The sequence below is a fragment of the Pollachius pollachius genome (assembly GCF_949987615.1).
Source record: "Pollachius pollachius genome assembly, chromosome: 11".
NCBI classification, from domain to species: domain Eukaryota; kingdom Metazoa; phylum Chordata; class Actinopteri; order Gadiformes; family Gadidae; genus Pollachius; species Pollachius pollachius.
Genome location: NC_136944.1, coordinates 19,715,813 through 19,728,312, shown reverse-complemented (window position 1 = coordinate 19,728,312; position 12,500 = coordinate 19,715,813). Strand labels below are relative to the sequence as shown.

Sequence of the window (12,500 nt, the reverse complement as noted above, 5' to 3'; positions counted from 1 at the left end):
CCCGGTGTGTCTGAGAAGTGAATTGAATGTATTAGCTTGCCTTTTCTGACAACTCCTTTTATAACTGAGCTGACACTTGACATTGATGAAACAAAAAATGTAGATCCTGTGAAGTTACATCCATCCTGTTCCTCTGTTGAGTGGGCTGATCATTTCAGTGTTATTTCAACACATGGGTCGTCGGACTCCACTTGAAAGAACGCGGGTCTGACGAGTTGCGTGAAAAGACTGACATTGCACACCTCAGAAAAGCACATTCAAGTGATGAGTCACAGAGCTCACCCGTTGCATAGGTCATCTCCGGAATATATTACCACAGTGTGCAGGGATTCATTTCCCTTAAGTAGCTAATTTCATATTAAACATGAAGCATTTTGGGTAATGCAGCTTTGGAGGGGGTGGGGGGGTGCACTTACTGGGCACTCTGTTGATGGCTCTTAGTGGACGGAGCACTCTGACCGTACGGATGGCGGACAGACTGGCGTTGTGGCCGTCCAGAGAATACTCCATCATCCTGCAGAGAGTGAGAGACATATCATATAGAAAGCAGAGGAGAAGAGAGATAAGGGAGAGAGAGAGATCAAATAGCATTTAGATTTCACTTCGACTAATTCCCCATGCACACTTTCTTTGCCCATTTGTACACACTCAGACATGCCCTCACTTGACCTGAGCATGGGTGTGTGAATTGAACAGAACAAACATTGTCCATCATCAACACACACACCCACAGGAATTGGTGCAAGAATGTCCTCCTCTCCCCATGAACAAAGAAAGGACAAGCTTTAGGCCTATTCTTTTCGCTGTCCCCTCATCGCTCATTGATTTAAATGGCAGCTCATTGAAAGCGTTTTTGAAGAGCAGATCTTTTCGGGGCTTTTGTGTGAAATGGGTTCAAGGCGGCTGCTTTTGTTGCTGTCTATAGAAACTTAAAGTGAAAGTGAACCCCCTGTTTCAGCTTTGTTTCGAACACTATGAGACTCAAAGTACTTTGTTTTGGGCTTAGAGTTCCATGGAAGATTGGGGGCATGTAATCCCGATGGCTTTGACCTACACCAGCTTTGTGATACCTCTAGTGATGTTTTTTATGAAATGCCCCACACATAATGTCCATTACTCTCTAAATGTCATAGAAGCCTAAACTTATCTCAGAACCGGCCAGTTACATCAATCGCTGCCCAGACGAAGCTCCACACGTCCACACACACCTTGCCCATGGCGTCCCTTCGTCGTGACATCAAAGTGCCTCGGAAAGACACCTCAACCCCTTTAAAAGGGACACTGTTGGACGCAGAAGCGAAGAACACCCACCCCGCCATGACGATGAAGAAGTCCAGCCGGTTCCATGTGTCGCCGAGGTAACACTTGGAGCCAAAGATCCCCAGGGCCATCATCTTGATGACCATCTCCACCGCGAAGAAGGCGAAGATGCAGTCGTCCAAAACCTGCCGGCACAGTATACACACAGGCGCACACACACACAAGCACACACACACACATGCAAAGATTGGGACTCCATGATGAGGGCTTGTCATATAATGAGTCTTCCCCATGAGGGAAAGTCGCATGAAATCAATATTGACTCCATACTAACTACATACTCTGTCTGTAGTGAGACTGAGAGACGCTCACGACGCTCAGCCAAAGTTCTGTTTGCGGCTCCATTAATTAAGCAGTTTTTATAACGAACCGGAGATAACGAGCGACTCGTAGCTGAGAAATAATGAACACGTCTCGCAGGCTGAGGAGTGACACCGCAAATCACCGGAGCCGTGCGAACGATGGAACAAAAGATGCAGACTGAGAGGAAATAATAGGGATACATGAATGTTCTGGTGATACGTTTATGGACACAGATATCGTGGGTTGATAAAATAGTGGGGGAAAACTGTGTGTGTATACATATATATTTATATATATTTCTATAGTATAAATATATACATATATATATCGATATATATACATGCATATAAATATATAGCAATGGTATCTGTTCAGTTAGAGCAGCTACGCACAGCTTTCGTCACATCTGATTGATCATTAATTCATGCCTTCGTGTATTTTTATATTTTGTTTGGGGGAATGCAGCAGAACTCCCAAGTCCCACAGCTGGAAGGAATATAGTTCAAAGTTGAAGGCATGTGGTTGAGTGAGTGAAGGGCCTTCCAACAGACTGGGGTAAATAAGCGGGACACTAAGCAGCACCCGTCCGGGGACACTTGAGTGATCTTTCGCCCCACTCCCTGGGAGGTAACTGCATTAGCGCTCAGAGGATGTGACCCCAGCCCATCCCCTGGGTCGACACAGACTCAGTCTATTACCCAAAGCTATTCTAAGTCGGACCGGACGAACGGCCGGCCAAGTTTCCCGTCTGCGTGAAAAATCAGGTTCAAACTTTTTCTGTGATGAAGAGATATTGGAGGGGACGTGAGGTGATGTAACCTAAAAACCTGGTATTTGAAGATAGTGAGAGGCTTTCTTAAATATGTGGCGTGTTTCCAAATATCAGCCGGCTGTCCAACTTCGCTGGCCTCACAGAGTCAGTTCGCTTCGCCCATTAGGTCTGAAAAACCTGCCGTCTGCACTGCAGTGTTTGTTGAGAGCTGCTGTCAGTCAACCTTACTTTGCAGCTGGTTGGATTCGATTCAGCGGGTCGGATCCCATAACCCTTCCAAAGTCCACATCATTACCTTACCTCTACCAGTATTTAGTATTTAACTAAATCCAAGGCTACATAAATATAATTATATTAAAGGATGGATTTTTCTATTTTGGATTCTTCTAGAGTGGACACCACCAGTTCGACAGCTTAAATTCTTCTTTAAGTAGTTTGATCCAATGTGAGGCCACGTTGTCAATCAGGACTGCATCATCCCAACAGCGTGTAGGCGGAGTGCGAAAGTTGACCAATGGTTGAAGTGAGCGCTTGGTTTACAAAGAATTCATACTTCATTATGGCCCGGCTGGGTCACTAAATAAAAAGTCAACACACGCAACACTGAAACAATTCACATCACATTTTGTCAAAAGTGACGCTAACACACATATACACACTCACCTGTAAGATGAGGCACCAGTCCGTCTGGCAGGTGACGTCTTCGCAGGGCTGGAACATCCCCAGTGTCACACAGTTGAGCAGGATCACCAGCATGGACACATGCTCGAACCACGTGAAGGTCAGGTGTTAAGGACAGCAACTCATACCGGTCACGGTACACTGGTCAAGACACACTGGTAATTACTGACTCGTCACCACACCCTGGTGAATACACGCTAGTGATGTTATACTGGTGAACATACACTGGTGATCATACGCTAGTTATCGTATACTGCTGAACATACACTGGTGAACGGTGAACGCATATACTGTTGAACGCATTCAGGGGCACACATACTGATGACCTAATATTGGCGAATACAATGTTGAACATGCACGGACACTGGTGATTGTACACTTGTGATTTTTTACTTCGATCACAAACTGGTGAAGACTGTGGTCATGATAAAGTGGTAACCATACAATGGTGGGCACATACTGGTGTTCACAAGTGTATATGTATGTGTACAAGTGTGTATGTTATTTTACCAACGGTTTTTGAGCCTAGCAGCTCATGCTAAGGATAGCTGCCCTCTCAATGTTTTACTGTGCATGCATATTGTTGTATAAACATATAATTATCTATCATCATTCATAGAATAACAAGGGTAGAATTTGAATCTATAGTCGCCTCGTTAGTATGGAATAGAAAAGGTTTCAGCAATGTACATCACAACCAAACTATTGCCAATTGATGCATTAGTACTTTAATCTAAAATGATACAGTAGCAGGAATAAACTAAACTAAATAATTGCACAATTTGTAACAATGTCTCCACAAACAATGCACCCTTTGATCAGAGGGATAGAGCGAGAGAGTGAGCGAGAGCCAGAGGGATGGTCATGCCAGGGAGGTAATATAATTCCAGTTTGTATTAATTTAGATTGGCTTCTGTCCAAAACACACACACACACACACACACACACACACACACACCCACACACCCACACACACACACACACACACACACACACACACACACACACACACACACACACACAAATTAAGCTAAAACACACACCTCACTCTCACAATGAAGCTCAAATGTGGCTCATTAGCATGAATGAAGCAGCGTGGTCATGGTTGAATGTGTGTGTGTGTGTGTGTGTGTGTGTGTGTGTGTTTAAGTGTGTGTGTTTGCAGTGTATAGATAATGTTCAACGCTGGTTGGCTATAGTCCATGGGCCCTGTGCAATTACATCAACACAAGCAGCAGGGGGAGAAACAGCCCCCTGCGCTATGGCAACACAAGTTACTGAACTATGTAAACTCATAAAGATTCTTGAAAAACACCAGCACCCATTCTTTAGCCCCGCCAAACAACGTCATTTAAAATAGATTGTGCCACCTATATTTGGACTCTTTGTAGAAGGAGAATTTAAACAGCACATTAGGTGCCTGCGTCATAATAATCTGTTTGAAAATCCTTAGTCACACTCACTTGCTGGAACGATGTGTCAGACGCTTGGATATTCAGAAGGAAAGAATGACTACCAACGTAGGAGTGATCAGTTGTTCTTAAAGTGTTTTTGTGTTGATACAGTAAAATGTAAAAAGTCCTAGGAGGATGGCTTTTGTGGTAATACTGTAATATAAATAAAGACAAAGATAGACCGAGGATTTTGAGGCTGGGGTGTTAGTAAAGCAACTGATTGACTTTTGAGAATGCGTAAATTTATATGCTTGAGAATGTCATTTTAAGGATTGATTCTAACTGTGGCCGTCTGATCGATTGCTTGCCTGATTCATTGATTGATTGCTTTATTAATTTCCCTAGAGGGAAACTAAATAAGCCTCCTCATTGAGACCACAACACAAAAACATTAGTGACAGCAGTCAAACAAGAACAGACGCATGGAACACACACAGACTAGCAACAAGGGGCCCTGCATGGATGAAATAAATACATCAATAAAATAACAAAATAAAACGGTGAGAGACTACCCAAAACATACTTGCATACATCAGTAGCCCTCACACTACCACAAGAGAACAACACTCACACACACACTGGAGAGTTTATATAGTGTCATTAAAAAAGCTGCAGGCACGAAAGGAAGATTGTTTCTGATTAAATATGAACATTATTTGATTTAAAAAAAGTGTTTTGGGCTGAGAGTTTCAGTAAAGAGGTGGGTATTTTATCCCAATGGTAATGACCTACGCCAACTTTATGATACTTTTTTAGTAACGTTGTTGTGTAACTGTTATGAGCGTTATGATAAGCGATGTTGGATATGAAATCCGCCACACACCATAGCGTTATACTATATGTGTCCGGGAAGCCTTACCCTCAGACTCAGGTATTAATTACACCGCTGTTCAGACGGAGCTTCACCATCCACACACACTGTGGCGTATGCTACTTTCTTGCGGAAACCGCAGTCCACCGCTGGCCAGACAGAGCTCCACAAGTCCAGAATAAGCTTGCTGCCCGTGCCCCTTGGTAGAATAGAACGCCACCAGCAGAGTAGAACGTTCACAATTTCTTTTTCAGGGGAATTTAGTCCCAAATGTATTCCCTAAATCCGGGACTAATTTCAGTATCAGTGATGAAATGGCATATATTACTACAAATCACCACATTTAAAACCAAAAGAAAGCAGTTTTGGGTTCACTGGCTCTTTAACCCCGAACAGATGAATACCAAGCACTCAGAGGTAGGTATTGAGCAGATCTACGGGCCAACGGTGACGTTAACATGTAAACATGCCCTGCGATGGGCCCTACAGCGTTAAATACCCCCATCACAGCGGGTACCACACTTAAATTGGTAACTGTTAGCCGTCGGTTGACTGCTAGCCTCAGCCATTACATTTTTACACGCGCCACTGAACGATAGCACTGCATCACCCCGGGGGGGGACGCAATAAAGGGGCAAACCAAGAAGTCAATAAGCGCCATGTTAAGTCCCAATGTGATATTGTGGGGATTAACACTGCGATGGGAAGGGGTTAAGGAGCAGCCTGCAGCTCTTTCGTCTCTGCAGTCGCCAAATTACATGCACAGCCACTCGCCCCGCACATAGTGAGCGCTCAGGGAACATGTTGGGAGAAAACAACATGTTAAGAGCCTGGAGGCGATCCAGTGCACTGATAGGTACACACACACACACACATACACACACACACACACACACACACACACACACACACACACACACACACACACACACACACACACACACACTCACACACTCACACACACACACACACACACACACACACACACATACACATTGTTAAACAAGCACACACACACTGACACACACACACACATACACACACACACAAAGACACACACATGTACACAGTGTCAAACAAACACACAGACTGTCACACAAACACACACACACACACACACACACACACACACACACACATTGACACACACACATTGACACCCACATGCACACACCGATTCACACACTTATGCACACACAAAGGCTGAAGAGCAACCTAAGGTCAGTCCATCCTTTACAGATGAAGGGTGTTGTAATCTGCCCTGGAATCAACTAGAAACATTTGAATATTCAGAGGATCTATTATTTCTGACCCTCTTGCTATGTTTTCGCTCTCTCTCCGTTCCATCTCTCTATGTCTCTGTGTCTCTCTGTCTCTCTCGCTCTCTCTATTCCATCACTGCTGTATTGCTCTGTGGCACCATGTGGTTTGCTCCCTTTAATTCCACTTTAATCTCCACAGTCAACACCTCCTGAGCCCCCTTCTGCCTGGAGCCCACACACGCTCACACACGCGTGCATGTACCCACACACAAACACACGCGCACAAGCTCAGACAAACGCGTGCACACACACAGACACTAACACAGAAAGAGCTACTGACACCTGATTACGTATCCAAGTTGGCGCATACAAATGGGGACACATTATAATGCATGCACACCAATCTACACAGATCCACAGATGTGCTTGTGCCTGCTAACACACACATACATACACAGATCGGACGTTGTACATCAGTACACCTCACCAATAGAACATTTGCCATGCTTATGTCTTGTGATGTAACCCACAAGCAAGCACACACACACACACTCACACATACACAGGTCGGACGTTTTACATCTCACCAATTGGGATGCAGTATCCCAGCTGGATTGGAAAAAGGGAAGGGTGTCGACTTTATTAAATCTCATTGGCTGGAGATTTTTGTTGGCCGCGTAAAGTCAATTGCTGCCCAGCAAAAACCAGACTATGTTCATTGTAAAAAGCAAACTTGAGAATCTGGATGGTCTCATGAGGTTTAATGTGATCCCTTGCAAACTAAAAAACATGCATGTTAGGTTAATACTGCTGCCACTGCCATTTATTTGAGTGGAAGCAGAGAACAGAAAAAATCTAACAAAGTTAGCTAGGCCAGCGAGCATCACTGAAAAACATGATAGAAACACTCTGCATTGCACTGGCTGGAGATGAAACACCCTAATGTGCTTAATAACGTGGAAAGCACATTGAGTGTGAGATATTACTGAATGATAACTATTCTAAATATTGGAGGGAAAAGCAAAGAAAATGGTGTACTATTAAAATGGAGTAGACATGAATAATAATTTAAAGTCCATTTTACATTGAAACTCTTAATAGCAGCTTGAATTGCAAGGTATTGCAAGACATTGCATCATATAGTCTTCTTTTTAAACAGTGATGCACCAAAAAATGTGATGGAGCACATTTTGAACAGTCATCATACTCTAAGCAAGTGATATATGTTAGCATATGTGGACATATAGTTAGCATCTAACTGATGCACCATGCAGTGGTTAACTAGCAGGTTGAATGGGTTCACTTGGTGCCTTTTCATCATTTTAATAAGAATTACAACTGGATGCTTAGTTATTCTAGACTTTTGGTCCAGAAGTACCAGAAGTAGAGAATGCAGATTGGAGCTTATTTTATGGAACTTCTAGTGACAGGATTGAAACCCTCTGTGGCAGTATATTGGTTTGGTTGAGTGAACATCTTCAAGGTGCATACATGCATGCTGAGTGGGCGATGACAGCAGCTGGATTTGACGCTACCTTGATAGAGTGACCAATAGACCATCCATCAGCAGACAAATGCTGCACTCACACCATACGGGAGGCTGCTGACTTTGAAATTTGTTCTATCAGACTAACAATAAACTTCAAAAACGTCTCCCAACCTTGGACCTTGGAGAAAGCATGAATTGGACGTTGTCTCGACTCAATCGGATCGGATCTATCAGAAAGCTCCCAACGCTCCTGCTTGGGGAAATAGAACTCTGAGGGTGGCGTGGGGGCTTTCTCCCGCCCCCAAAGTGGATCATTAAGGGTCACTCCGACGTGACTTGAACTAACCTTAACTGAGCGGTTTGTCCACTGTTTAAAGGGAAGATTCGCAAGGTGTCACAGGTTGATCTGGGGGGCTAAAGAACATCTACCTTGTCCCAGCTGCACGGCCAACCTTATGCCCCGATGGTGGACTGACCCGCAGAGGGTAGCCTTTCTTAAGTCTTTAAAGCTGTTCATTTCTTTAGGGGGGAGGTTGTTGTGTTATTTTTTGTCCTGCGGTGCAGATGGGTTGCAAAGCCTCTCAGTGGTTTGGAACAGCGCACAATCATGTATAATTCATAGGCAGCCAAGCAACAACACAGTGTTCTTATACTGTGAAGCACACACACACGCACACACAAACACACTGCGAGTGCCCTAGTGTACTCCCACATGGAAGACGTCATGGCAGAGATGTTCCTTCAGTTACAGTACACTCCACGGTTTCCCTCCAAAAAAACATTAAACTGTGCAACATACACAACATTGATAGGCTATACCTGATCTCCCCCAGTAATCACAACTCAAACCGGGGGGGATGCCCAACAATGGTCTCAAGAGTTCAGTATTTCATCTTTAGGCTTGTTGTCAATAACCGTTGATACAACTGCCATAACTTCACAGAAACAAATATGGTGAATCTAGCATCGCAGAACTCTCCTTTGTTTAACGGATGAGGCGGATGAGGATGCAATCCAGAGACACAAGCTGTACAACAGCCGCCGTGGTTGGAGGCCTGCAACAACACAACACCACTTAATACGACTCATTGAGTCCAATGCAAACCGCACACAATAATCGTATCCGCAGTATCAACATCATCTTCACATCAGAATGCATGAACTGCAATCCAAGTGCTGAACACAGATTGGAAATATGAACTAAAACCAGTCGAGCGGATGCCTCACCACACTGTAGTAGAACAAACGGACTTAGCCTCTGACTCCTTAAGAGGCATGGCCATTTGATAAGCTTAAGCTCTTTTCTGTTTTGCCCAGCTCTAGGGAAATCACATGACACTATTAACGATAAGCCTATCAAATCCTTTTCGAGATCTGCCTGTTCCATGCTTTTCAGACAAGGACAACTGTGGACATGGTCTAAAAGCACCAGCAGCCCCTGAAGCCAAACAATCCTCGCCTCGCCTGCTCCTCCTAATTGCAGTACAACATATCCCACCCCCCTATTAGCATAATTAACTAAGAGCGGGTGCCTGACATGGGGAGGGAACAGGGAAGACCAGGCACACCCGTCATATGACCTCAGGCCTTTGGGAGAGACATGGATCTATCTTCTATCGAGCGTAGTCTGTGTTGGGAGTTACTACTTAATGCAACTGCAGTAGCACAGAACACACACATTACAATGCAATATTTACCCTGTTAAAAAGGGTGTGATTTTAGTATAACACTCTGTCATAGCAGAGTCTAACACCTACAGTGAATGTGATGAAACGCACACACACAAGGACACAGACGCACACACGCAAGGATGCAGAGACACACACACACACACAAGCAGACAACACACACACATAAACACACAAACACACACACACACACACACACACACACACACACACACACACACACACACACACACACACACACAGAATGATTTAAAAGGATGTAAAATTTCAGTAGCAATGCCCCAGGAAACCACCAAACACATGCATACCTTCGCTCCATTACACACATACAAACACACACATACACACACATACACACACGGCCTTCTACACAACCATAAAGGAGGTAAAATGGAGTGAACACAGCGGAAAACTCAAAGTGTGTGCTTAGAAAAACTCAAAGTGTGCGCACACAGAAACACACACACATGAGAAAACGAACACACTCACACCAGGTACCTAAACGGGGGGACCCCACAGAGCTGTGATTGAGCTGTCGGGGGGTCTCTTGGGGCGTACACAATAACAGCCGAGTGGGCAACTACAAAAAGTTGAATGAAGAATGAGTGGCGGGGAAATAAATATGTAGAGTGAAGAGAAAGAGTGAGGGAGACGGAGAGGCTCTGAGGAGCAGAGGCTGGTGGATGTCATGTCATGTCCTCCAACATCACAACCCTCTCCACCTAGCCGGACCTCATTTCCCCCAGAGTCTGGACAAGTGTCGCGGATAACAAGAGCACCCCCCTGATGCCACGTTCCTTTGGATGACAGATGATGAAAACACCTTAAACCGTAAACCTGACGCGCTTGAAAGGGAACGCTCCTTGGAGTCACCCTTCAGTATTTGAATTGGTTCATGATTATGGCAACAACCAGTGAGTGTTTTTGGACCGTTGACAATATTTTTTGTGCTTTCATTTCACTCGGCTTTTGGGGAGGTCGGGCCTCTCCGAGAGGACCTCTCCGTGGTACCCTTCTCCGGGGTCGTTGCGCTCTCTCTCACTCTCTCTACCAGCTGGCCTCTGTCCTGCTCCCCAACCTCCAAACCTCCCCCTCTGCCCAAATCCCCAATCTATCCTCCATCTCTTGCTCCACTCCATCCGTCTTTCATTAAAGAGAGCAAACTCAATCGCAAAGCTAATAACCTAATCATGCACTGTACTCAAAGAGGGTGGAAGAGGATCACAGCCCGAGCAGAGATGTGTGTGTGTGTGTGCTATGTGTGTTATGCATGTGTGTGTGGGTCCTCATGAATATCTGCACTTTGACCGGGGCGTAGCTAAATGTGATTAGTGTGTGCATCAAAGCACTAATGCTCTTCTCTTTCACCTTGAACGTCTTTGAGCGTGACCCACTCGCTGCTGCTTCGATTTCAATATTCACATCCCATGCTTGACGACTTGAGTGATTGAATTATAACCACCGTAAAGAAATACATTATAACCACCATAGAGAGACACGAAGCTATCACGCTGAACAAGCCCATTGGACTCCTGCCAGCAAGATATCAATCTCTTAATATACTTATAATAGAAGAGTTAATGGCCTCGGAATGGACACATCCCGTGTTAGATAGAAGAGTTGTATGGCTGGGTCGATTAGGAATGTCTCCCAGGGCTGGGAATATGTACACTGCTTTACCCCATTACAGAAAGGTTAACTGCCTGTCAACGTTTTTTGAGCTGCAATGTGTGGAGGGGAAGTTAACGACGGAGCACAGTTGAAGTTCTTAAATATTCCCTCAGTGAATTAAATAGCAACAGTCAAGCAGTTTTCTAATATTTTCAGCCAATGAGCGAGCGGGGCTCAGTATGACATTACTTGGAACCTGGTTCCCAGGTGTTCTTGTCTCAAGAGAAACGAACGCATTCTGAGGGGTTCTTCAAAAGTGTGAAATTGGCGCGTGGGACTTCCGAGCATGGAAGTCGCAGGGATATCGGTTTCAGGCAGATGGGTTCAGTGGCAGGAGAGAGAGAGAGAGAGAGAGAGAGAGAGAGTTTTCATGTTTTCAGATATTGCTCTGTCAAATTCTTCGTCAAAAAAGTGATTTATACTCCAACTGTTTGTTGTTGTACCTCTTGTCATGCTCTTATTCTACTCGTTCCGAGAACTGGTGGACCAGTGAAGCAATGCAACTCACGATCTTCTCTCAGTCGTATTCTGCACTATTTTGCCTTGCAGACATATTCTTCTAGCGAAGCTGAAGAGGATCTCGACTCAAATTCCTGAACCATTAATGATGACTCGATAAATTAGTAATAATGTTTGAGACAAAGGAGCGACATGGGAGTAGTCAAGTGTTTAATAAACAATAGCTACTAAAGAGAGGAGCAAATAGTTTATTTGTTGTGTGTTATGGTGACATAAAACTAAAGGAGGCTTTTTATTTCCTGGCTGGATGTGACATCTGCACAGCTTAAGGTAGTCAGTGTGAACCGAGAATAATTGAGTATAAAGAGTACTGACAGATCCCTGTGCAATGCGAAGTAAAAGAGATAAAGCTGCAATCAGCAGCATTTCCTCACCCCACTTAGTTTTTGATTAAATTCTGTTTGGATTGAGTCTCATGGTTCTCATGCCTTTGGCTCTGCAGCAATGGCCAGCAGTCAAAGGACTGCATGAGAACCATGAAACTCAGTCAAAATAAAATGCTGCTCGCAGCTTTAGAAGTAAAATAAATA

At 44.4% G+C, this 12,500-nt stretch overlaps 1 protein-coding gene across 1 annotated transcript in view; it reads right to left on the bottom strand.

Moving 5' to 3' along the window:
* cacna1ha (calcium channel, voltage-dependent, T type, alpha 1H subunit a) overlaps positions 1-3,166 on the bottom strand; it is a 67,422-nt gene extending 64,256 nt beyond the window's left edge. Inside the window, exons 1-3 of the mRNA XM_079746179.1 lie at positions 3,059-3,166; positions 1,312-1,445; positions 417-514 (exon numbers count right to left, since the gene is read on the bottom strand). Coding sequence (XP_079602305.1) covers positions 417-514; positions 1,312-1,445; positions 3,059-3,151 — 325 coding nt within the window. The 5' untranslated portion in view covers positions 3,152-3,166. The remainder of the gene's footprint in view (positions 1-416; positions 515-1,311; positions 1,446-3,058) is intronic.
* Positions 3,167-12,500: the final 9,334 nt, after the last annotated feature.